We start from the raw sequence: 27,870 nt of genomic DNA on the forward strand, positions 1-27,870 counted from the left end.
TGGAGTGATTTTTGGTTAGAAGTTTTGAATCCCTGCGTAACTTGCTTTCTTTTTCTTAATATCAGGAGATGAAAATGCTGCTATACTCTGTACCTCAAGAGACTTGCTTGCATTAGTTTAAAAAAAAAATCTGGGAAGCAGACAGTTGATACAGCGTCTTCCACTGAATAAAGCCAGAACCCAAACCATGGCAGTCTGCCAGAAGGGCCAGTTGATTCCTTGATGTTATTGTCAGAAGATGCAGGGCTGTGAATATGCTTCTACTCCAGCATAGCCGAACTGAACAGATGCACTATGGTTTTCAAACACAGAAATGCTTTTAGGCTGCTCGAATACTTTTAGCAAATTATACCCCTGCTGTCTGTGGTCAAAACTGATGATAGTTGTTTCATGTGTGCAATTAATTTTGGTGTGTAATAGAGAGCTTTCCCCAGAGTTGAAACATGATGTGTAGTAGCTTCCTGTCAAATGGAGTAAGTCAGTGACACTTGCTCTTGAATTCACCCATCTTTTCTGCTGGAGATACGTTTTGTACCTCAGCACTCACTGACTACTTAAAGATTCTTTTCCTTGCTTGCTGTTTCCGCGCATTCAGTTCAGAGGATGGTTATTGTAAGAGAATGAGACTTCTATTGCATGTCAAAAAGCAGCATCTCTGTTCAGGATGTGTGTGGTTAGCCCAACAGGAGCTGTAGTCAGTTCAATTCACTCCCCATTTTGGCAGGTAAACAGTACACTAATTTACACTGTTAGTTATTCAGTTGCTTAAAACACTAACTTGCTAGTTGGCCTGGTGGCTTGGCAGGGTGCATTTGCCTCAGAGAAGTTAAAATTCTTGCAAATGGTTGAGCAGCTAATTCAGCAACATATGGAAATTTTAGCACGTCGCTGAAGTCCATGAGATTTTTGGACGTTGGGTATCACTTTCCCATCAAATAACTCATCACACTGTGTTGGTGTTTTCTGGCGAGATAAACTGATCCACCACCCAACTCACACTATGTACACTTACAGCTTAAGTCGGTATGTTATGTTGCTAGGGGGGTGAATAAGCCACCCCCCACCCCCACCCCCAGTGTGACGTAAGTTAAATCGAGCTAAGTGCCGGTGTGGACAGTGCTTCTCCTGCCAACATAGCTACCACGGCTTGCGTGGCCTGGAGTATTTAAGTCGACGGGAGAGCTCTCTACACAGGCACAGCTGCGTTGGTGCAGCTGTGTCCCCGTAAGCTCTGTAGTGTACCTGGAGCCTCAGTCACCAAGGGAAGGGGCAGTGAGAGTGTTGGCGAATGGGGGGTTGTGGAAAGATTCAAGATGAATTAATCAGAAAGCCAAATTTCAAAAATGTCCTGTACATTTGTAATGTCAAGTGTATGTGTATAATCACTTGCATGCACAGTGGTCACAGTTTGTGTCAACTAAGGTAGTGTGTATTTAAAGTCCGCATGCACGAATTTCGCAGCTGGCTTGGGATTCATTTGAAAATGTGCCCTTAGGAGAGGAGAGATGAAACAACTCATGTCATGGAACTGAAAAAGAAATGTATCAAATATAAATCTGCTTCAAAAAGGCCTTGTTACTCTGCAGTGCAGTCTGAACTGATACTGTGTTTTAGTTCTAGCCATGAATAGCTAAAACAAAATTAGTTGAAAGGGCAGTGGCACTTGTTGGCGCAGTGTTTTGTAAGCTTGGCACGTACATGTCATAATTATATTTTAATATGCAGATATAGTCTCTGCTTTTTGGGGGGAAATTCCAGTTGATATTTTGATTTTGTAGTTAGTATTTTCTCCTGGATACTAGTGAGATGGTCCTGGATCACTTTTTAATTGGAATAGGGAAGAGGAACTATGATGATCTATCAGTTGTGTGCAATAAGAGCAGAGGTTTAAGGTCCTTTATTACTTTTAGTCTCAAATGTCATTGTCTTAACGCATTTGCCAATTGGTATATCATCATCTGAAATGATAATCAGTCAAACGCTGTGATGTGCTCGTTGCAATCTTTGATGTTTCCTTAAGATCAAATATCAAAGCGTAGTTTAGTAGCAAGAGCATCGGGTTGCATTGTTTCTTGTCTATATTTTCTTCGCTTGCTGGTGTTCAGAACAGTTTTCAGGACTCTGCTTGCAGTGATATTTATTTAATCTGGAGATAGTGGCATTCGGAATTTGCTATGTGACCTGCCAACACATAGGGAAAGGCATCAGGTTTTGCAGCTTGAAAATAGAAATAACTGCAGCTTCTTCTTCAAGTGATGGTCTCTAGTACTATTCCACTGTGGGTACACATGTGCTCCATGCTACTGAGATCAGAAGACTCTTGCTAGCAGTGTCCATAGGTCTGTGCCTATGCCCTCTTCCTCCAAACTGAGGGCATAAGGGGTGTTGCAGGCCAGCTGCGTCTCCAGTTCCTTTCTAGTGCCCATGGTCTGAGATAGTGGCTTTCCATGTCTGCAGCATTTGCTACCTTCTTAAATATTTTACATGTTTATTAATTCCTCACTTAAAGTCATCCCAGTTAAAGTTGTTTCGTTGTTATGTTGCTGATCAATTAGGGAACACGCTTGTTTAAAGTTGCGCAATGCTCCCATCTAACACTGTTTGACAGCTGCCTGCTTTGTCCACTGCTTGCAGGAAGAGCCGCCCATTGCAGCTAGCTGGTTGGTGCTTGTAACCAGGGTGGACCGGCAGCCCCCCCTATCAGCTCCCCTAAGTTCCTTGTGCTGCAGCCACTCACAGGCTATCAATTGCCAGCGGTTCAGCTGTCCCTCCCCCTACTGCCATGTGCTGCTCCTTCCCTCTGCCTTTAAACTGCTCCCAGAGACTCCTGCTTGCTGTGCGGTGGGGGGGGGGGGTAACTGATGTCAGGGTGTCCCCCTACCCCCACTCCTGCACCCCGCTTACCCCCTCTCTATATAGAGTAGGGAGGGGACACCGACAAAGAGAGACATAGAGAGCGTGGGGCAGCAGCTGCTGTGTCAACTTCCTGATGCACTTAAGAGTGGGTCAGCTCACTTAAAGAGTGCATCTCTCTCTCTCCCTCCCACACACAAGGTGTGTGTCTGTCTCTGACTGCTATGCTGTCTCCCTTCCCTCATGTTCGTGCTGCCTTGTGTGAGAGACTACATTAACAACGTGTTAACCCTTGAGGGCTCAGCCGAGTGCTAGTTCATCATTTTGCAGCAAGGCATTCCCTGGGAAATATCCCTCCCTCTTCCACCTTCTAACTTCTCCACCTCAGCCAAGCTTCACAATCATCATAGCTATGAACAGTATTAAATTGTTTAAAGTGTATACTGTGGGTATAGCTATATATATAGTTTTTTGTCTGGTGAAAAAAATTTCCCTGGAACCTAGCCCCCTCATTTTACATTAATTCTTATGGGGAAATTGGATTCGCTTAACATCGTTTTGCTTAAAGTCGCATTTTTCAGGAACATAACTACAACATTAAGCGAGGAGTTACTGTAAATAATTGTGAATAGTCCCTTTCTTGCTACTTTGTAGATAGTTTTAGATACTTTCTTAGCATTTAGCTAGTCAGGATAAGTTTGGGGCTTGAGAGTCTGTCCCCTCACCCAATAGAGAGTGACTAGTGTGCCCAAGATCTTGGGAGTCAGGAACTCTCTTTCCTGTACCCTGTCCTTCCCGGTCAGCAACAACAACCTAAAGTACCTCTGTTCCCTCAGAGAAACTAACATCTGCTCTCAGTGCAACAAGGATAGATCCTTCATTAGCAGAACTCACCAAGCCCATGACTGTAGGTTCCAAAGATTTCTTGTGGATGGTGCCCCATTCTGAGTCGGTTGGGCAGACACTCCTATGCAATGGACAGAGGCACTGAGAAGCATGCTTTCGAGATGGTGACTTTTGATTCAGGGGATGATAGGAGCAGAGCTGAAGAGTCCTCCACATAGGAACATTAAGAGAGTAGAAAATGTTTTCGTAAGAGATGAGAGATCTACCTCCAAGAAGACCTCTTCCCTGACACTATCAAAGTCAGGTGAGACACTGCATCCTGGAATAGAAGGCTCATGAGCACACAAGAGGCGTGGTACCAATCTTCCAGTTCCAAAAAGCAAAAGAGCTCCAAGACCAACACCATCTGCACAAGTGGGACCATCCATGGAACTGACAAAAGAAAAGTAGCAAGTGCCTCCTACATCAGTGGTATTGGTGCACAGCAATAAGGATTGGCGCACTGCGAGATAGAGAACTCGAACCAAGCTAACTCCACTGCTATAAAAGGATAGAACTCCACACCTCGCCATGGCTGGGTAGAAATACATTGCCACCGAGGATATCCTCCTCCTCCCAGATCTGGAGTCTGCCATCCTCTTGGATCCAGTCCTCACAAGACAGATCATAACACCCCCAGTCCAGGGAGGATGTGAAAGAGAGAGTTACTTTCCAGTATCTTCCACTAGCCATGGTATCACAAGATTCATGGTACCAATGGCACTGCCCAGGGAATTGGAACCAACTTTTTCCTCCTTGGATGGATCTGACACTAGTGACAGAGTATCACTACTTCTGCCAAGGCAGGAGGTTTTCCCAGATAGAGGATTCAGAATCTGTTGGGTTCTCTTCCATTTTTATAAGACAACATACCCCTCATGGGACCAGTGGTACCCCATGTTATGGGGACTGCCTCAACCATTAATCAGCTTCTGTGACTAGCATTATTGGGGACCTTGGTACCTGTAGATGTGTTATCCTGAGTTGGTACAATCCTACTGAGTAGAGGAACATGAGGCCCCTCAGGAACAAATGGATGAGGAGAACAGGCGGACAGTTCTGATGAGGCTTTCATCCTCATCCCCTGATGAGCGATTGTATGGCTTTGCCTTCTCTGCAAGTATTTGCATGTAGTTCCAAGACCTGTTAATGAAGATCACTGACACATGGAGAAAGTGCAAGAGACACTCCAAATTCCTCAGCATTCTGTGGAGTGTCAGGGGGACACTCCTCATTAATGAAGCCATCTTAGAATCCTCCAAGGTGGTCTGACATGCTCCAGCCACATGCACTCCCACTCCAAAAGAGATAGAAAATAAAGATTCTGTACCAGCCACAGGATCAGAATTTATTTATCCACCTTGTCCCAAACTCCTTAATAGTCCAAGCAGTCACTGAAAGAAGATAGCAACATCCACCCCTTCTGATAAGGAAGGTAAATATTTGGATCTGTTTGGAATATTTTTACTTCAACCAGCCTACAGTGCCACATAGCAAATTGTCAGTGTATTAATATCTAAATATGATTTTGTTAATTATTCCATATTCATGGAATTCACTGACAATCTCCTGCAGGAGGATAGAGTGCAATTCCAAGCACTTATTGAGGAAGGTGAATTGATTGCCAGATCATCCCCCCAACCTTCAGTGGATGGAGATAACACAGACACCTGATGGATGGTGAAGACTATTGGAGTGCCTACAGTGTTATAGCTTCATTCCTCCGCATTCCCCAGGGAAGTCCAATGTACCATGCTCTCTTCTAAGGGCAAATCCTCCAGTCAGTGTGAAGTCGAATGATTCATTACACTCATTGAAGGACTCATGGACAATCCTCCACTCACTGGAGATCTATACCTGAGCACCAAGGAGGAAATTCCACAGGTCCCAGTGATATAAACAATAACCAGCACTTCAACTCTTAATCATCTGAGGGGCTATGAGCCACCACTGAAATGACAGAAGGTGCAGTGGAGCAAGTAAATATTCCCCCTGTCTTCCTCTTTCCAACCTCAGCCTCCTGCTAATGAACTCTTTTGACTGGGCCTTAGAGATCTGTGAATCATTCCAGATATCGTGTCTCTTTACTCAGAATTTTAATACAGAATTTGGTGCCCATCTAGCTCATTTCTCCCAAGCTTGGAAGATGGTAATAGACAAATGAGGAGTCCTTGTGGCACTGGAGAAACTAACAAATTTATTTGGGCACAAGCTTTTGTGGGCTAAAACTCACTTCATCAGATGCATGGAGTGGAACATACAGTAGGGAGGTATAAATATACAGCGTACGAAAAGATGGGAGTTGCCTTACCAAGTTGTGGGTGAGTGCTAATGAGCCAATTCAGTTTAAGTTAGGAGTATTCCTGAGCCACAAGGACTCCTCGTTGTTTTTGCTGATACAGACTAACGTGGCTACTACTCTGAAATAGACAGATGGGTTCTCAACATTGTTCATACTGGCTACACCATAGAGTTCCTCTCCCTTCCCCTTCCAAAACTCCATTCCTCATCCCTTTTCAGAGACCACTGTATTGAGAGATTGCACATTCACAAAATAGAATCCCTCCTTCACCAGAGAGCCACAGATCCAGTGCCTCCTTAACGCTGGGGAAATGGTTTTCACTCAAAATATTTCCTCATCCTCAAAAAGAAGGGAAGATGAAGACCCATCTTAGATCTCAGACAGCTCAATGTCTTTATCCACAGATGGAGATTCAGGATGGTCACCATGACTTAACAAAAACTGAACAAAAACTACTAGCTCACAGCTCTTGATATGAAGGATGCCTATTTCCACATAGACATCCATCCCTCCGACAGAAGATGCCTGAGGTTCACTATAGGTATGAATCACTGTCAGCACAGAGTGCTCCCCTTTGGCCTTGCAACAGCACCAAGGGTACTCTCAGTCATGGTAGCTCACTTCCATTGCACAGATCTTCAATTTTCCCGTACCTTAACCACTGGTTACGGACTAGGAAATCTCAGCAAGAGGTACTGACAGCCACCTCATCCCTTCTCAATCTCTCATGCTCTCTGGAATCTGTGAGAACACAGAAAAGTCCATTTTAGTTCCCATGCAGGCTATAGAGATTATTGGGGTAACGCTGGACTCTCTCAGTTCCAAAGCATATCTTCCTCGGGACAGAGGCCAGTCCATAAAGGATCTGGTCTCTCAGCTCCAGCTGAGCCTGCAGACATCAATCCATTCATGTATCATCGTTTTAGGTCACATAGCCATGCATGTATCGTGTATCTATGTGACAGCTTTCACCAGACCCTGCCTTTGTTGCCTGGGCAAACTAATCTCGCTCCCTTCACAAAGTGCAAGTGTATATGGTGGTCACCTTCATTTCCCCATCACCACCCCCAAGAAGACATCTAGACAAGCATACTGTGACACCCTGGCACCCCTTATTCACCATTGTCATATCTTCTTGGTAGTCCATCGATCCGATGATGACAAATCTGAGCAAATCATCTATGGTTGGTCTCATGGTGTGCCCTCTGATGGCTATACAAGCCTATTCTAGAGGTGCACATTTGGCTGCAGATGGTGCATGGGAGGTTCGCAGTCAGTGGGTTGTGCGCTGCTGGTGCTCTGTGACGTCGTTCGCGTGCCCCTTGTAGACACCAGCAGCGGTCTTCCTCAAAGGCGATGCAGGTATTTCTGACTGTTGCACGCCACTGTGTTCTGTCACTGGTGGCGTCCTCAAGGTCCCTGGGTTTGATACTGCTATACTGCAGATTGGCTTTGATGGTGTCCTTGTAACGTTTTCGTGGACGACCTATATGCCGGATGCCCTGGGAGAACTCACCATAGAGAAGCTGGTGGGGGATTCTGCTGGCATCCATGCGGCTGTCCTGACCAGTCCAACGTAGCTGTGACTTCATGATAATCATTTCAATGCTTGTCATCTGGGCTCTCTTGAGGACCTCAAGATTGGGCACTTTGTCTTGCCAGAGGATCTTCATGATGTTGTGGAGGCAACACATGTGGAATCCTTCAAGCTGCTTGATGTGACGCCTATATAGTGTCCATGTTTCACACCCATACCAAAGAGATGAAAGAACAGCAGCTCTGTGCACAGGCAGTTTTGTTGACATCCGAATGTTGCGGTGGTTTAAAACTTTGACACGCAGATAGCCAAGTGCCTGGCTAGCTTTAGATATGCGTGCGTTGATCTCATTATCCAGTGATCTATCACTGGATATGACACTACCCAGGTATTTAAAGTTCTCCACTACTTTAAGCTGAGTGCCATCAATGGAGATACTTGGGAAAGAAGCATTTGATCCAGGTACAGGTTGATGGAGAACTTCTGTCTTTCTGAGGCTGATAGTTAGTCCGAAGAGTTGCGAGGCCTCGGCAAACTTGTTGACAATGTGCTGAAGATCATTTTCAGTGTGAGCCATGAGGGCACAGTAATCGGCAAAGAGTGCCTCAAGAAGGAGTTTCTGCACTGTCTTAGTCTTTGCATTCAAGCGACAGAGGTCAAAAAGTGAATCATCGTGCGGTATTTCAAATATATACCTTGATCCAGATCTTTCATTGCATAGTTTAAGGACGCATGCAAAGAACAAGTTAAATAAGACAGGAGCCAGAGCACATCCTTGTTTCACGCTGTTGGTGATGTTGAAGGGGGCAGATGTGGCTCCATCAGACAATACTTCACCTGTCATGCTGTCATGAAAAAGGCGTATAATCTGGACAAATTTTCTTGGGCAGCCAAGTCGTGTTATAATAGTCCAAAGGGGTTCCCTCTTGACGGTATCAAATGCCTTTGTCAGATCTATGAAGACAGCATACAGGTGCATGTTCTGTTCAATACACTTCTCTTGTATTTGTCTGACAGCAAACATCATGTTGACTGTGCTCCAGCCAGGTCGAAAACCACATTGACTTTCAGGTAGATTTGCCTCGGAAATACTGGCTATTAGGCGGTTCAAGATAATGCGGGCGATGATTTTCCCTCCAACCAAGAGGAGGGATATGCATCTATAATTTCCACATTCTGCTTTGCTGCCTTTGTTCTTGAAAAGAGAGACAATAGTAGCGTTGCGAAGGTCCTGTGGTATGTTTTCATCCTCCCAGATGCTGATAATCATGCTGTGTAATGCTGCTAGTGCTGCTGGACCTGCTGCTTTGTATTTCTCTGCTGGTATCCCATCTTTTCCAGGAGCTTCTCCTGAACTCATCTGGCTAACAACTTTCTTAATCTCATCTATAGTGGGCAGAGAGTCAAGATCTGTCAGAGCAGGTAGCTGTGGAATTTCATTGAAGACGTTATTATTCACGGTTGATGGTCTATTGAGAAGGTTGCTAAAGTGTTCTCGCCATCTTTCGTTGATGCCTTCTTTATCTTTAATCAGCGTCATGTTGTCTGATGAGAGCAATGGAGTGGTCTTTAGTTTAGAAGGTCCATAGACAGTCTTAATAGCCCTGAAGAATATCTTTGAGTTGTGGGTCTCAGCATAGTGCTCAATTTCTTTGGCTTTGCTGTCCCATCAGTTGTCTTGTATCTGACGGAGGTCTTTCAGTGCTTTGCTCTGAAAGTACTTGAAATGGTCCCATTTGGAGACTAAGGAGGAATCATTCTGCCATTCGATAAAGGCTTTTCTCTTTACTTCCAGAGCTGAGCATATTTCTTCTTGGTTCTCATCAAACCAATCTTGATGTGTTCTTTTCTTTGGTCCAAGAGATGTTATTGCTGTGTCAGTCACCATCTGCTTGAACTGGTCCCACTTTTCGGTTGCAGTACAGATCAGTTGTCCAGGGATGTCAATTTGTCATCAAGACTCTTCTGAAAGTTGTTGAAACGTTGAGCATCCTTCAGTTTGGCTATATTGAAAACAGGTCGCACATGCTTAGGGTGTTTGTGCTGAAAGGGAGCGATGTAAAGTTGGAGAGACATCCTGGCTAATCTGTGGTGTGTCCAGCACTCTGCGCCTTGCATTACTCTGGTGATCATTACATCTCGGACGTCTCGCCTTCTGACAATGGCATAATCAATCAGATGCTACTGTTTGGACGTAGGGTGCATCCACGTCGTTTTGTATTTATCCGCTTGTCGGAACAGAGTGTTGGTAACGGTCAGGTCATTTTCAGTACAAAGGCTCAAAAGGAGTAGTCCATTGCTGTTCATTTTGCCTACACCATGTGGCCTGGTTACTTCTTTCCATTTCTCGTTGTCAGCCCCAACTCGGACATTGAAATCTCCAAGTACGAGTAGTTTGTCTGTTACAGGTGTGGCCTTGATCAGTCTGTCAAGATCTTCATAGAATTGTTCCTTTGAGTTGTCAGAGCATGTTAAGAGTAGGTGCATATGCACTAATGATGGTGGCATGATGTTTGGCATTTAGTGGGAAGCGTAGTTTCAGCAATCTTTCATTGATACCCACTGAAAGATCTGGGAGTTGATGCATCAATGAGTTTTTTATTGCCAGACCAACTCCATGTATTCTGTCCTCTGTCTCAGTCTTACCCTTCCAGAAGAAGGTGTAACCACTTCCTGGTTCGCTCAAGAAACCTTCCCCAGGCAATCTTGTTTTGCTTAATGCCGCTATATCGATGTTGTAGCGGGCTAGTTCTCAAGCATTGAGAGCTGTCCTTCTCTCAGGTCTTGCAATAGCTTCCCTCGATCCATCAGGGTACGAACATTCCATACACCAACAGTAAGTTTTCTCAAATTTTTCTGTTGGTTTCAGCTGTAGATTGGGTTAAACTGCCAGCCACGGCTTGCTGGCCAGCTATTGTAGGGCAGGCAATTTTTAAGCCATCTATTCTAGGCCCCTCCCTTACTAGGGTGAGCAGTGCTGTCCTAAAGAGGGCTGCTCAGACGCCTGGGATGCTGCCGGGCAACTCTGCTGCCCCGAGTACAGAGCTGGACGACCACCTATCCACAGGCTGCCTGCGTGCAGGATTGGGACTACGACTCCCAATGGTAACCTCCACCTGTCGCTTTGCCCCTCCCCTATTGCCACAGGACTTGGGTGGTATGATGATGTTTGATGATTTGCACAGGACCTGTGCATGAAAGCTTTTTAAGTGGTAGAGCCGTTGCACGGGAGCAATCCCACTCTCTCGACCTTAGAAGCAAGACATCAATGGTACGAAAAATCATCACGACTGGTAACTTCTTTGGTTGCAGTGAATGGCCTTGACATCTTTCGTGCCTCGTCAACCCCTTTGCTTTCCACAAAGCGTTGCAGAACCACCTTCTTGGCCATTGGATCTTAGTGATCTCTTTCGCCCAGTCTGCCGGAGCTGACGTCGTATGCGGGTAGGCATATCCCTAATTGACTGAGGGTTTGAGTCCCATCAGTTACACTCACCTGGTTTGGCCGGCCTGTCGTTGCCTAGGGTGTGGCCACTGTGCGTGCTGCAGCTACTTGGAGCCACAGTTGAAAGCTGAGTGACAGGTGGGGACCAAAGTGGACGGACTATCCCCGAAGGTACTCAAAGGGGTATGACAAGTCCCCCTATCAGATGTACTACCCCTCCCTGGGCCTACCCCTGTCATATTATTAGGATATATTTTGCACAAAGTATGCCTTTTTGAGCGATCATTCTAAAAGTCTTGATCTGCTAGACATTAATACCTCATTGGATTGTATGTGCTATCATCATATGTGTAGTTATGAAGTTTGGCCATGTATGTGTTACTGAAACATATTGTGAGGTTGATAACACCCTCAAGCAGCCTTTCAGGTATAACAGTAAAAAGGCCAAACAATGTTAATGGCTTATTGAGGAAATGCACACAAGCACAAGGATTACCCCAGGAACTGTGTACAACAGAAACCTCTCAGAGATAGCACTATACAATTCTACCCATGTCACAGCAAAAGAACTTTCCAGTGAGTGAGAAGAAGATATGAAAGGGGGAAATGACATCATGATGGTACCTCATTCTCCCTACAACAATAAACCTGGACTCACCTGTGGAACAAAGACTGACCTAGCGGAATTGATGGCCTGGTTCAACAAGGTAGGGTTCTGGAGTCCCGAGCTTCCATGGAAAATGGGCTCAGAGTTAAATTCAGCATGTCAGCTGACAGTCCCAAGGTGGTCTCTGTGACTGAACCCATCACAGACATGTCTCCAATGACCATGAATGGGAACTAAACAATTCCATGGTACAGATCATGTTTCATCAATGGGAGTCACCATCTTGGAATCTGTTTGTGTCTCAAAAGAACAGAAAAATGCCTCATTTACTATTCCAGGGAAGCTGAAGGTCAGGGCATCAGAGGTGAGACACTTCTAATACTTTGATTGGTACACCTTTCCACCCCTTCCACTCTTACCTTGGATTCTGAGGAAGATCAAGCAAGACGGAGCAGTGGTCATCCTGATTGCTCCCTGGTGATGCAGATAATTCTGATTCCCAACATCCTGCAGATATCAACATGCCCATGCATCAGTATGCAGTTCTTCCTGGACCTATGAACCCAGGCCAGGCATCCCAATCCAGCTTCCCTTCACCTGACCACCTGGAATTTGGATAGGCATCGAATCCAGAAAGGACATGTTCAGACTTGGCTCAGGCCATTCTTAACGATAGTAGGAGCCTACTAGAAAGGGCTACACAGCTAAGTGGAAAAGGTTCTTGGTCTTGTGTCAACATCTCCAGAAAACCCAGAGGACTGTACCTTCCCCACCCGTTTGGAATATTTTCTTTCCTTAAGGACTTCAGGTTTTTTCTTTAGTTCCCTATGGGTACACTTAGTGGCTATAAGTGCCTGTCATCCTCCAGCTGGCAACCACTCTATCTTCCTATGACTATTGTTTTTCCAGACGGTCTGATCAGAACCTTAGAATGCATAGAATATCAGGGTTGGAAGGGACCTCAGGAGATCATCTAGTCCAACCCTATGCTCAAAGCAGGCTCACTTCCCAGACAGATTTTTGCCCTGGATCAAAGATTGAACTCTCAACCCTGGGTTTAGCAGGCTAATGCTCAATCCACTGAGCTATTCCTCCTGCTGCCTTCCTTCCTACTTACTTCATTATGGGACCTCAGTCTGGTCCTCTCAGGATTAAAAGGTCTCCATTCAAACCCTGTCATGCTCTTTAACCCACTTACCTATGAATGTTGCTTGCTGGGGAGTGGGGATCCTTGTGGTTGATGCATTGTACAAGACAAAGTAGTAGTCTGTAGGGAGCTTGCTTCTGGTGATGAGCTTGATGAGGTTGGTGGGTTGTTTGAAGGCCAGAAGAGGGGCATTCAAACTTCTGATAAGATTTCTTTCAGGATGGGATTTCCATCAAGCATGGGTTGTAATTGTTTGAGGATAGCTCAGTGGTTTGAGCATTGGCCTGCTAAACCCAGGGCTGTGAGTTCAGTCCTTGAGGGGGGCCATTTAGGGATCTGGGGCAAAAATCTATCTGGGGATTGGTCCTGCTTTGAGCAGGGGTTTGGCCTAGATGACCTCCTGAGGTCCCTTCCAACCCTGATATTCTATGATACCCTATATGGAAGCTCCCCACCGAGGACATACCAATTCAAAGTAGCACCATACGCTTCCAGACTAACAATGCAAAACCTACAGAGACGTGTCCACAGCTACAGTGATCAATATACCCAGCATGCCTTTCAAGCGCTATCACAACATGTGGTGTACCTCATCCAGTGCATCAAATGCCCCAACAACTCTTCTATAGGTGAAACCAGACAAATCACTATGCTCTCGGATGAACTCACAGATAAAAGACAAAAACATCTGATCACCCATGGGCAAACACTTCACAAAGCAATCATTCCATATCTGACCTTTCAGTCCTCATCCTCAGAGGAACCTGCAGAGCACCTTCAAAAGATGAGTCTGGGCATTTAAATTCGTAATTCTGCTGTACCTTAAAAGCCATGGACTTCACAGAGATGCTGGTTTTCTGCCTCATGACAATTTGTAACATACCTTGCTGCCTACTAACCCTCCTTTGTCCTATGACTGAAGAGGTGTTAAATGCCACTTCATTTTAAGTGATTTCTTACAGCATGTGTAAATATCTTATGACTTACAATCTGTCCCACCTTGTATTTAGCTGTGACACTGGTTACCTTCTCCAGATTTGAGGAAGAGCTCTGCGCAACTTGAAAGCTTGTCCCTTCCATCAACAGAAGCTGGGCCAATATAAAAGATTACCTCACCCCCCTTGTCTGTCTCATATCCTGGGACCAACACAGCTACAACATCACAAACAGTATTTGTGTCATGACTTTTTTTGATAAAATTTGATCTATGCAAAGAGAGAAATCTAAAATTGATGACTTCAGTAGGAATTTTGCCTGAGTAAGGACTGCAAGAACTTGTGAACAGCACAGCCAAAAAAGCCTAGAAAAGAAAATGTCATAAAACGTAATCCCAAACATATTACATTTCACTGATATTCCAAAATATCAGTATTCCATCAGATGTATTAAATTGTCAAGTAAAATGCATTACAACCTCAACTTTGGTCTTCGTCATACTGCATCATATTATTGAAAGGGAAGATTATTTTTCTTCATACCAAATTTAATTTACTCAGTTTTTTAATAAAAATGTGCAGTACCTTTTTTCAGTTTTTTGGCAACAGTGAGTATAGGATGATGGAAGCCTGTTCGTCATTCTGTTTTTCTTCTTCAGTATATGATCATCACCAATAACATCTCATCAGCAATACTGTGGTTTTACTGACACCGCTTTACTTTTGTATGCAGTATATCAGGCTATGTTAAGGTATCCTTTATTACAGCTTCCTTTAAGAGCTGCATTGTCATAGCTGATAATTTGCCAAAAAAAAGAGTCTGGAAATTCTTTTATCTGATGACTGACTGTAAAGTACAGTGAGTTAGCAGTTAACAATTTCCCTTTCCCATAAAACAACCATTTCAGTGCTGTAATTTTGGTCCATTCAGATGTAATCATTCTACAGTGCATGCAGTGTAGGTGTTATGTGATTTTTCATATTTTAATAAAAATAGACATTTTATGACAATGAAATTTGAAAAATAATTTAGTAAGTAAATGGGCAAGTGCAGGATTTAGAAAAGTTAGAAGTCTTGTGTTATATTTCTTGAGACCTAAATTAATTCATTAGGTTGCCGGTAGTTGCTGGATTCATTGAGAGTAGTTGTTCTAGATCAAAATTGATTGATGTCACACTGTATTGCTGTCTGCACATCAGTCTCTGCCCAGTGGATTGTCTTCTGATATTTATGAGAAACGGAAAGACCTCAGGTTGCATTTATAGTGAAGAAGGCATTTACTTGTCTAAATTTGATAGAGACATACTATGATATTTAATTGTTCCAGATCCATTATTTATGTTAGACTTAGAATCTTAGACCATTTTGTAATTTTTGCCATAGAAAAGCTCTGGCTGACTAGTAGATACATTCAGAAAATGTCATGATTAAATCAGAGCCTAGTGTTTTCACTCAGTATTACTATTAACATTTTTATTTAGATTCCCTGCCCCATGAGCCAGATGTCTGAAAATATTTGACTGGAACATTTTAAAAGTTCAGTTTTTATCCACAAATAACAATATGATATAGTCAGAAAACCTGCTTTGTGACTACTTGTTGAAAGAGGACTTAGTTTAAAAATCTGTGTTCCAGTGTCCCACAAAAGGAACATTTATTGATGTTAATTTGTTGCATATAGGTTGGACTTTAAATATGATAAATACAAATGTAACACTTTTAGAGAAATAGAAGCAGATCATAAAGCAAATATAATTTATTTTAAAAAGAAAATACTTAATATTAATCATAGCGATGGGAAAGTAGAGAATATATCAGATACAGTGGATTTCTTGTGTAAATTGGTTTTCATTTCTGATTTTGCTAAGATTTTTTTTTTTAAAAAAAAGCAGCTACTGGACTCTGGGGAAGCCAGGTGTATTGTGCACCTGGCTTCCCCAGAAATGTTTTATGTTATGGACACTTGACAGTGAGTTTTTGGTTTGACTTTCAGCAGTGCTGAGTACTCAGAGCTCTCGTGGGGTTCAGTGGGATGTGAGGCTGTTGAGCACCTTCCAAGATCAGATCATTAATGTATATTTCATGTGCCTTCTAATGTACATTTTGTGGGCTTTTGTTTGTATTTCTCATGCATTATATTAGTGGTTGTATTCAAATGTTTTTCATGATGGGGATAGTTTGATATTTTCTGCCATAGTCCGTGGAGGTGAAATTGGAATGGGCGGACTATAATGTCCCCAAATCTAAGTTTTCTCTCTAGATCAGTGGTTCTCAGGCATTTCACCATCAGGTCACACTTTTATCAAAGCTTATGAGCTCAGAACCCTGTTTCCTGGTTTGCTGAAGATTTTGTTCATTTATATCACCCATTAATAAATGAGGAGAACACTAAAGCTTGTACAGCCATCGTAGCTGTTATCCGGACAGGTTTCATTGAGATGGAAAAGATAAGCTCTGTTTGCAGAGTTTATCCAGGTGCAGAGAGATTGATCCAGCCTGAAACCTGAAAGCGCCCCATGAGTCCCAGGAGGAGACTGGGCCTAGCGGGGGGAAAAGGTTGAGGGAGATAGCCCTATGGTTCCTGTCCCTTTAGCCTTTTACCCCTTCAGCCTCTGCCATCCCGTTCTATCTCTATCACCTCCTCGCCATTAAAGTGCTGAGCAGCTGCTTTCTGCCACCTCACCTCTGTTTCCTCCTCAGTTTTTTCTACCCAGCCACTCCACACCAGTGGAGGGAGCAGAGGAGAAAAGCTAGTCTCCCTGTCCTGTCCTCAGTTGCATCACAGCTACTCAAATGGTAAGGAATAGTCACTGGAGAGGAAACTATGCTCATTGCCTGCAGACCTGCTGGAGGCATGAGAAAAAGTGTTTGGTTGGATCAAGAGAAACAGACTAGGAATCAAGAGCATGCAAATGGCTTTTAAAGATTGTATATAAAAAAGTAAGAGGAGAATGTGGGGGATTTATCCAGATGCTGTCTAAGCTCCACAGGTTGAGAGTTGGCTCCAGAAGACACTTGAAAGAGATTACAGGTGGGGGAGGAGGAAGAAAATTAAAAGTAAGAAACTACCAATGCTGGTTTTAATGCCAGGCTAATTTTTTTGTTCTCGAGACTGAAATTCTAAGTCTATGTTAGTTTTAAGTGCTGCGTGAGTAGTACTGAAAAAGAGAAAATCCTTTGACCCCCCCCCCCCCGCCACCACCACTATCACCTCCAAAAAGACAGAACCCTAAATCACCTCATGCTTGCTGGTTTGAGAAGGGATTAATAACCTCTGTAAGGCTTGGAATTGTTCATCCTAAAGTGCATTTGTACTCTATAGTTACTATATTAAAAACTGGCACTTCCTTACTTAATAGAGTATACTATGTATATTTTAAGTAATATTTCCTTGATTTTGGTGACAAAAATAAGGTTTTTTTAATAGTTTTTTTTTAATTGACGAGGCAACATAAATTTGGGAGAGGGAGCTGGATTCTATTCCATCCGCTCACTATCAGTAAACTATTACTAAAATTACAGGACCAAACCTTGCCCTCTGTCACAACTGTGCTATTCCGCTGAAAGTAGTGGTGTAACCAAGTATGGAATTTGTCTTACAGAATCTGATACTGGTAATGATGCACCAAAGCGGGGGAGAAGAGGCGGGGGGGGGAACAGTTTGATTCTCAGCCCCCACTTGAGGTTGTGTGGATGAGGTTGTGTTAGAAAATTTATACAATTAGCAAATTTGATATGGAATCATTGAGGCACAATAAACATAAAACCCCACGATTACATTTTTAGAGTCATCTTAAAACTGGAAACTTACATTTCTTCTTTCTTTTGTAGCCAGTGGTCTAGACAAACCGTATTTGCGGAGTTCTGGACAGTTGAACTTGGAGAACAGAAAGGAAGATGGTGAGAGTACAGCACCTGCTCCTCCCCAGAAGCCACTGCAGTGTCACTGCAATCACCACTGTCCAGAGGACTCAGTCGACAGCACCTGCAGGTTGATGGAACAACTAGTATTTAAGATATTTTGGGGGGAAGGTTATGTACAATAATCAACATTTTAAAACTTGGATGCATCAAGTTAGGCATCTCAATCTGTTTAGGCACCTTTAATACAATCAGTGTAAAATTCAATGGGTGTGGTGGGAGCTCTATAAATCAGACCATTTTTATGTAGGTGCCTCAATATAGATTTTAGGTGATTAACTTGATGCATTCAAGTTTGAAAATTTAGGCCAATGTTTGTCTTAATAATTTGCATATGAAACATAGTTGAACAAAAAGTTATCAAAAAGTACAAGCCATAGCTTAGTACGGATGGAGCAAATTGCTCTTCCTCTGTGCATAAGGACCAGCATTAAAGAAATTGTGCTTCTCCTGGAGTAGTGTAATGTCTTGCCTCTTTGGAGGGTTAGTGGCTAAATAATGGCACAGTCTATCCTGAGATGTATATGTGATTAGCCTTTCTTGTAGCAACGTGAGGGGAAAATGCTGCTCTCAGATTGGTGTGGTGAATTTCAACTCTGTTATTCCCTTTTCCCTGTATATGTGGAACTCAGTTCTGCTTCTGTAAGGAATGTGGAATACTGAAGATTTTGCTATTTAATGTTAAGTTCCTACAGCTTTTATGCTCTCATCGAAGTCCAGTGGAGTATTGGGTATGCAATAACTATAGAACTGGAACATAGGTATATTACTGTGACTTGGACATTCCAGTTGGGTATGCAGTTTAATCTGAGGAGGTTGCAGGGAGTCTGATATTTTAATAGTACTGGACTACATTTCAAGGCAAAGTGTTATAAAAGAACAGGATGGGAGGAATCTCAAAGGTTGTTCAAGATGTTGATAGAGATTTGGAGGGGGGTGTTTTAAAAACAGTTGCTTCTCAGTTTGACACTATTCTGCACAGCCTGCAGTTTCAAGATTTGTCAAATTTAAAAGTACCAAAGCTTTGATAAGAGCCTTGGGTAGTATTTGTCCGTCCCCTTTCAGCTCCTCCTCCGAGTCTTAGCGCTCTGTCTAGATAAAGCAGCATTTAACTGCTATTGCATGGTATGTTGTTTTAAGGGTTAAAACTCCACACTTGGATACCAGTTTGGAGGTTCTTTGCTGTGTGAATCAGCCATTTCCTATTCATGTCGAAGGAGAGCCACTGTTTTTACACATGCCAGCTTTCACAGCAGAGGACTTGTAAAGCAGTAGCTAAAAAGTTGCAGCTGATTAGAAAATACAAAGGTGTCCACTTTGGAAACATTTAGTTGGCTGGTGTGAGTATCCCATGTGCTAGAAACAGAACCTGCCACCAAGCTAACACTCGTTAGCAGTGTAATGTAAAGTTTCTGAGGGTTCATCTATACTTAAAACACTACAGTGGCAGCAGATAAGCCGCTGTCACATTTCAGAGTAGGCACTACATAATGGATGGAAGGGGTTCTCCTGTCACTATAGGTAACCCATTTCCCTAAGAGGCAGCAGGAAGATCAACAGACGAATTCTTCCATCGACCTAGTGCTGTCTACATGGGGACTTAAGTCAGCTTACAATGGTGCTCAGGAGTGTGAATTTATTACACCCCTAAGCAACATAGTTAAACTGGCCTAATTTTCTAGTGAAGACCAGCCTATGGCGATATCTACGTTTAAAGTGCTACAGTTGCAGCACAGCAGTCCAGACCCTGACTATAACAATAGGAAGGGGTTCTCCTGTCCCCGTAGTTAATCTGCCTCATCTCTGAGAGGCGGTTGCTGAGTCAATGGAAGATTCGTTCCTTCTGTTGACCTTGCACTGCCTCCACCAGGGGTTAGGTCGTCATAGCTACATCTCTCAGGGTGTGATATTTTCACACCTCTGAGAGACACGGGTATGCAGGTGGAACTTGTCAGTGTAGACCAGCCCTTGGATGTATTTTTAACATAGTGCTCAGGATCCATGAGCACAAATCCCGCTCACAAACACCAGGATTTATTCAGAGTCCTTCCAGGTCACACTTTTAAAACATATCCCTTTAGTTTTAAATCATAACCTGTAGCTGTTTTCATCTATGTGTATCGAAAGCTAGCCACTTATAAACAGTGTAAAAAAAAGTCAAATACCAGAATATGATGTCATTTCAGCCTAAATGAGAGGGGAAATTAATGTTAAATTTATGTTCTGTTAACATGATTCTCACATTGTTAAACATCCAGTCACAAAATCATCCTTATTGGAGTCACACCTCTCTGGAGCTTTATTTCCAGTTTTAATTAGGGTGTCAGGTGTTTAGTTTAAACTGGAATTTACCTCAGAAAATCTTATTTTCCCTCCAGCCCAGCACAACTCTTCTATCCCTAAAACACTTTCATTTTCCCCCACCAGTTGCCCTCTCATATGTCATCCCAACACAGTACTCTTTGTTAATTTGACACTGAGCAGTGGCATAAAAGAAAGAATTGCTACGGCTGTACCTGGAAAATGGAAGTTTGTACCATATTTCTTATACTATATTTTTTAAAGATACCCTATGATTTATCAGCAATGAAGTAAACATATAATTCAAAGGGACCTCTTTCCAAATATAATATAAAAGGACTCTTTTCAAGGATGATGATTTAATATTTGTACACCTCCCATCATTGTAGAATCTATGTCTGAGCTCCAGGTGACACTGATTTTTGCAGAGTCCAGTTACTTTTTAATATTTTTTTCTTTCTAAAGTCTTCAGTACATAATTCAGAATTAAGGAAGAGAGATACAAAGGGACCTCTGTATTGAGAAGGGTGCCCAGCCTCTGAAGTTAGGAAGGAGTGAGTGAGCGATATTAGAGAGACGAGGTGGGTGAGGTAATATCTCCTATTGGATGAACTTCTGTTGGTGAAAGAGAGATGCTTTCAAGCTACACAGAGCTTTTCTTCAGATCTGGATGGAGGGATACTCAGGTGAAGGAGATAGAGCTGAGAGAGATTACTAGGTCACCAATCAGCTGACTGTGTGGTAACTGGTTCTCAAGAGATTTGCCGAGCCTGCCCTGCTAAACTGGGACTCTTTTACTTTGGGACCCTCACACCATAGAACCTTTAATTTTCACCCTCCACTGTAATCTGAATTGCTGTTTGCACATTGCAATGCCTTAAAACAATCAGGAACTTTCATTCTGCTTGTCTATAAATGATGTTTCTCCTTATCAGAGTTCAAATGAAGGACCTGCCACTGTATTTGCGCGATGTATAGGTGAACTGATTCTGGTAAAATCTTCTTACAGTAGTTTAGTTAATTATCTCCATTCTACCTCCCCTAATTGCCAAAAGGGCTTCCTATCTTTTATGAAATCCATCTCAGTCTCTCAGCAACCCTATCAGTCTGTTAGGTTGTTGGCCGCCTTTAGATCTCACGAGTTATGAGATTTCATTGTGCACAGAGTTGGAGCAGTGTATTCTAGGTCACCCCTAACCCAACAATGCAAATGAAATTTCATTAGACCAGCTGGCCAGAGCCCAGCAAAATTTCAGGCTTGAGACCCATCTTGTTGAAACACTACCAAAGGCAGGGGACCTTTCACGGGTCAAGGAACAGCTTTTCTGAAAGTTCAGTGAGAAAGCATTTCCAGGTGTATTCAAATTAAGACTCAGATATAGAGTATAGCCCTGTAGCAACTGCAGTGAGGTACAGTATTGAATTTCTTTCTGTAAAAAGCAGCCTGCTTCTCTGCCAGAAAATTTTGGTCCACTATGACAGGTATTTCCTTGGGGTGGTATGACACAACTGACTGCCAACCAGCTGTACTGTAATCCATCTGGATGTTTGTATAAAAATGAGGACATCTTGTGGCCACTTAGAAACCCCTCCAGGATTGTATTTCTTATGCTTTTTGCAGGGACTACATGATATAGGCATTACTTCCTTTTCAAGTCAACATTCCAAAAGCAAGTGTCTATCAATTCCATAGTACTGTGAACAATGGGCAATTTTATATAGCATGTGTTCAGCAATACTTTAGCCCTACAGATAAGTTAAGAACACACGTAATTATTTTCTCTTAAAGCTAGCATGATTTTAACATTAAAAAAAATGATTACTGTCATTTATAACAATGATGGCCCTTTTAAACACTTGACAACTAAAATAAATGGCTAGGGTTAGCTCATTGTCTACAGTATTCCTCTCCTACTTGCCTATACTTACTGTAGGTAATACCTTTATTACTCTAAACCGTGGGGTTATCCAGCTGCAAATATTGACTTAGTTATCTAAGGCAATTGGCAAATTTTCAAGGGTCACCTTTATATTATGTAGTTAACTAGTAATTTGGTCTTGAAAATGATTGTTTTGCACCTAGATTTCAGAGACAGAATAGGGTGCTTAGTTTCATGTTTGTCTTTGGGCTTCAGCATGAATTCTCTAGAGTCCGATAGGTTTTCAAGGTTGTGGGTATTGTGTATCCTTGTTACCTTACATTATCACAAAAGATATGCAAATAGTGTCAATCTAACTGAGGGAGACAGCGGCTGAGCACACAGGTATTTGGAAGACTGATTGATTAACAGGGACCTTTCTCAGGAAGAGGTGAAAGTATTTGTAAGAACTTCATATGTCTATACTTGTAAAGATTGTTAACTCACAACCTGTTGAAACTTAAACCTTCTTTTTGCTGTGGGGGTTCAAAATAAGTTTTCAAAACAGAATTTCAAAGCTGCTTAGTTTCAAGACAAATTGGGCCTCATTTTAAAAATTGAAACGATGCATCTGCATGTGCAAAATGCATGCACGGTTACTCCAGTCGTGCATACCGATAGGGTAGTTGCATACAACAACAAAAATTGGACTTAACTGGGCATGTACACAATGCAGAGTAATAACATTCACTGATTAGGTACATGGTCATATATACAATTTTATGTGCACAAACATGTGCCTGCAGTTTTAAAAAGTCTGTCCCATAGCGTTTGTCTGACTGCCATGCAAAGCAAGTACCGCCTGGTTTCTCAGATATTACCTAATGGTCTGTTTTGATTGTGTTTCTACACAGCTGTGTTTTAAAGCAGATAAAACACTTAGCTTTGGTTTATCAACTGTAACAGAGAATAAAATTGCTTTGCCAGAACAAGCTGAGGGGATGTTTGCATGGGACATGTGAGCAATTTTATTCTCATTTTGTTATCAAACTATGAAGCTGTGAGTATCTCTAATTTCAAATGTATGGGGAGAGGACTTCAGCAATAGGCTGAAATACCAAATTAAGGTCCTTTGCCTTTTGTCAGAAGTAGGGCTGTCGATTAATCACAGTTAACTCACGCGATTAACTCAAAAAATAAATCATGATTAATAGCAGTTTTAATCACACAGTTAAGCAGTAGAATACCAAGTGAAATTCATTAAATGTTTTGGATATTTTTCTACATTTTCAAATATATTTATTTCAATTACAACACAGAATACAAAGTGTACAGTGCTCACTTTATATTATTTTTATTACAAATATTTGCATTCTAAAATTGATAAAAGAAATTATATTTTTCAGTTCACCTCATACAAGTACTGTAGTGCAATCGCTTTATCGAGAAAGTGCAACTTACAAATGTAGATTTTTTTTGTTACATAACTGCACTCAAAAACAAAACAGTGTAAAACTTTAGAGCCTACAAGTCCATTCAGTCCTACTTCTTATTCAGCCAATCACGAAGACAAACAAGTTTGTTTACATTTACAGATATAATGCTGCCTGCTTATTATTTACAATGTCTCCTGAAAGTGAGAACAGGCATTCTCATGGCACTTTTGTAGCTGGCATTGCAAGGCATTTGTGTGCCAAACATTTGTATGCCCCTTCATGCTTCAGCCACCATTCCAGAGGACATGCTTCCATGCTGATGACGCTCGTTAAAAAAATAATGTGTTAATTAAATTTGTGACTGAACTCCTTGGGGGAGAATTGTATGTCCCCAGCTCTGTTTTACCCGCATTCTGCCATATATAGCAGTCTCAGATGATGACCCAGCACATTGTTTGTTTTAAGAACACTTTCACTGCAGATTTGACAAAAAGCAAAGAAGGTACCAATGTGAGATTTCTAAAGATAGCTACAGCACTCAACCCAATATTTAAAAACGTGCCTCCCAATACATGCCTTCCAAAATCTGAGAGGGACAAGGTGTGGGGCATGCTTTCAGAAGTCTAAAAAGAGCAACACTCCAGTGTGGAAACTACAGAACCTGAACCACTGAAAAAAAAAAAAAATCAACCTTCTGCTAGAGGCATCAGACTCAGATAATGAAAATGAACATGCGTTGATCTGCACTGCCGTGGATCATTATTGAGCAGAATCTGTCATCAGCATGGACCAATGTCCTCTGGAATGATGGTTGAAAAGCAAACTTCTGTTATGACTTGAAGGAGGAAGCTGTATCATTCAGCTATTTTTATAATATTCATATTATTCCAAAAAAAGAATATTCTGCCATTGTTTAAAATCTAGCACTGCCTAGGTCAAGTGTAACTCCTTAAATACTTTGGGGGAGAAGAGCAGGAATCCATATGAAGCATGGGCTAAATGATTCAATTACAAGAAGACCTTGGCGTGAATCTTTCTCCTCCATCCATGAACCCAATCCAAATATAGTATTGTGTTGAGGTAAGCCTTGTTTTCCTCTGTACTCTCAAAATTAATACAGTTCATGACTCCCCCATTCTCTCTGCATGCTGCCTTAATCGGGTTTGAATGGGAATTGTCTTACTTTGTGTTTTGTAAAAGCATCATGGCCTAAATTTTCCAAGGTGTCTGGCAAATTTCAGGTGCCCAGCTCAAGCCACTTAATGGGGCCTGATTTTCAGAGTGCAGGTGCTTGAAACTTTCTGGAAATTAAGGCCTTGTTAAGGTCTCACGTTGGTCATTCAAAATCACTAGTTACTTTTTGAAAATGTAGGCCCATGTACCTTTATGTTGCTATATATGTTATGGTAAATAATCACTGATAATACTCCAATCTCTGCTGAACCCCTTTTCACTGTCCCAGCTAGCACAATGAGCTTCAGAGAGGAAGCCCTAGAAAATGGGGGATTTCCACAATAAATTGAATTTATTTAAACCAAGAACACACTCCATATTAGAAAATACTCACTTTACATTTGTCTTTTCATTTTGCAACATTAAAATAATGCAGCTGGCTCAGCCTAAGATCTTGCATATGTGCACAGAAAATTACTTGTTTTAATCTGCTTTGTTTTTTCAACCAAAAAATTAAAATATAAATTATCTGTATTTTGATCATTCATTTTTGTAAATAACCCTAGTACCTGTTAAAGTGAATTTTGTATGTGATGATAGAGACGGAAGCAAAAATACAGAGGGATGTCTCAGTGGTTAGTAGTATTGCCATGTCAGTCACCATCAGGTTGGAAACTGTAGATATAGGCTCTGTACTTAACACAGTAAATGAGCTTTATAAAGTGGTTCTCTGTGGAAGTTGGGAGAATCCTCCATTCCATGTTGCAGAGTGTCCTCACATCTTTCTGTGCAGTGTTGTAGAGAGGGCCGTCACTGATGGGGTAAGAAGAGTGTCCCTCTGTGACTTCTTGGCATCTGGGATGTGCCCCGGAGAGCAGAACAGGATCAGTTTTGCTGACTTGGAGGATTGTGTGGTCGTTTCACAGGCTGAGGATTTGTCCCATTATGAGCCAGATTCTGTGCTTTGTTGCAAGTGCATGGCTCCCACTGACTTCAAAGTCATTGCATACACATCTGAAGGCTGAATTTGGCTCAGCAGGAGTATAATGCAGTTCTTCTAACTGGATTTCATGTTACTGTTACCACAATATTTTTTGCCAGAAAATGAGTTTGTGTTGAAAAAATGTACAGTGGCTCTTTGGTTTAGGGACAGTGTTCTGCTAAACTTGGCTTTTATGAACATATTCCTAGGGTGATAGATGTGACAAAATGTAGGAAGTAGATGCATGTTGAGAGTTTAAGTAGTTTCATAACTAGAAAAAGTCTGTAGAGCTTCACATAAGCATCTGAATGGTCAGGTTTCTATACAAACTGTAATTGAAGTTTCCCCATTATTACTAAGAACCAATGCAGAAGTTGTTTTGCTGATTTGATTGGGACCATATGGGCAGTATAATTTATGCTGCCAGTGTATTTAGAAATGTGCACAAAAGATGAAGTTTAAAAAAATAAAATCCTACAGGCTGCATTGCAGACCAAAGTAAGGTGGTGGTAATGTACTGAAAAGTAGGAGGTTTCTGGTTTAGTAGTTTGGGAGTATAACCAACCTGCAGATTGTAGGAAATGAATGAGGAAATAATTTCAACTGTCCAAATCTTTTTTGCCATCACAAGTTACTTAGCATATTCATTGAAAGATGGTTAAGGATTTATTATGCCTGTTATTTTTAAAGTCCTTCTGTGGTAGATAGGTATTTAAAGCATTTTTGTTTATTTTAAAAGAAGAGAGGGAAAGAGAAATAGAAAGACAGATATTGATGTCATGCTACCATAGAAACCCGGGGAGGAAATTTTCAACAATCCAAGTGTGGTAGCTAAGGTGTTGCATCTTTCATGAGAAATGGCTCTTCTCCAGTAAGGACATCTGCTTGAACAGCTGCAAAGCTCTTGGGCCCCCGTGCCTCACTTCTGACATTTAGTATAGGTCTCAGTTAAGATCTCCTATGTCATTATAGTAATTGTTAATTGTAGCAATACCTTCTAGTTCAGGATCTGTCAGCATTTCTGCTATTCTTTGCCCCGCCCCCTCCCCCCCGATATTTGACCTGGTTGTAAAAAAATCACCCTAGCCAAAATATGACATACCAGATCTCTGCTTGTGAATTATCACATCCAAAATCTGTTTAGTGTCTTTTCTATATTGTAGCATAACATGATGCCTCACTGGAGGCATGGCTACATGCCTACGTTTTACAACACCCAATTCAATTCTACATTTACACAATAAATGTTTTTAATTTTTAAGTGAATGTAATTTTATTTAGTAATCCATAAATGTTACACTATTGAGAATGAATAGTAGTTCAATTTACTGCTTTCTATGTACAGGGGGTCACTGGTATACATCTCCCCCTTATCCGTTGTTTGGGATATCTGTCGCTTATCAATAGGGAAACATGTTCCAATTCACATTGGTCCTGATCCACATATCCATTGTTCGCACAGTGCCGACAATCAACTCGTCCCTCTCCCTCCCAGTGCCTCCTGCCTGCCGCGATCAGCTGTTAGATGGCATTCAGGAGGCGCAGGGGGGAGGAGATGGAGCGGGAACGGGACACTTGGAGGAGAGGGTGGAACTGGGTGGGAAGAGGCAGGGCCTGGATGGACAGGGGTGGGAAGAGGTGGGGCAGCCCTGAGTACAGTAGTGTCCTGTACCCATCATGAGTGTAAAACGCATTCAAAGTGTTAAAAGTGGGCCTGTGTCTAAAAGGCAATATAAGAGTGTAACATTAGAAGTGAAATTGGATGTTATAAAGTGTATTGAAAGAGGTGAGCATGCAGCTGATGTTGCTCATATTCTCAGTTTGCCTCCTTCAATGATACACTCAGTTTTTAAAGAGTGCTAATCAAATTCATGAAAGCGCTAGAAATGCTACGAAGTTTTCATCAATGAAGATAACGAAACAGAGCAGCAGTACAGGGATCCTCAGATTTATGACACATTTTGTTCCTCAAAATTGCATTATAAGTCAAAACTCCTTTTCCTGTAGGAATCAATGGTATAAAAGGGGGATTGGTTCCTGAACCAAGACTTGATACACTATTTTCACCACAATAATCCAGATTGTTGTACTGAATGAATTATAGATGAATAATGTAGCAACATCAGTGCATTTATTTGGTAAACAGTATTAAAATAAACATAAAAGCACATATGCTTTGACTTTCCAGAACTTTTTGAAGGGCCCTTGGCTGGGGGCTTCGCTGAAGTCTGGGCTGCAGGTTTCTCTGCAGTCTTGTCTGCGGTCTTAAAGTGTCCAAGGAAATTTGGACAGATGTTCTCCTCTTCTCTTTGTAAATTTCTCTGTAGCAGATGTACATATTGGATATGCCCCTATTCACAGATGCACTGCGTTATAATGAATGGAGCTGGAAGTGGGGGGGTCCTTGCAGTTGCTTGTCTGATTGGCATCCACGGCCAGGGTAGCTTGTTGCTGGGTAGCACTGCTGTTTGTTTTTGATTTACTGA

General features: G+C 42.0%; 1 protein-coding gene across 1 annotated transcript in view; it reads left to right on the forward strand.

Moving 5' to 3' along the window:
* The window catches only part of BMPR1B (bone morphogenetic protein receptor type 1B), a 109,923-nt gene that overhangs the window by 59,153 nt on the left and 22,900 nt on the right, over window positions 1-27,870 (forward strand). The window contains exon 2 of the mRNA XM_032762590.2: window positions 17,544-17,703. Within this exon, the coding sequence (XP_032618481.1) occupies window positions 17,544-17,703 (160 nt within the window). The remainder of the gene's footprint in view (window positions 1-17,543; window positions 17,704-27,870) is intronic.

This window comes from Chelonoidis abingdonii, chromosome 5 (assembly GCF_003597395.2).
Source record: "Chelonoidis abingdonii isolate Lonesome George chromosome 5, CheloAbing_2.0, whole genome shotgun sequence".
Classification (NCBI taxonomy): domain Eukaryota; kingdom Metazoa; phylum Chordata; order Testudines; family Testudinidae; genus Chelonoidis; species Chelonoidis abingdonii.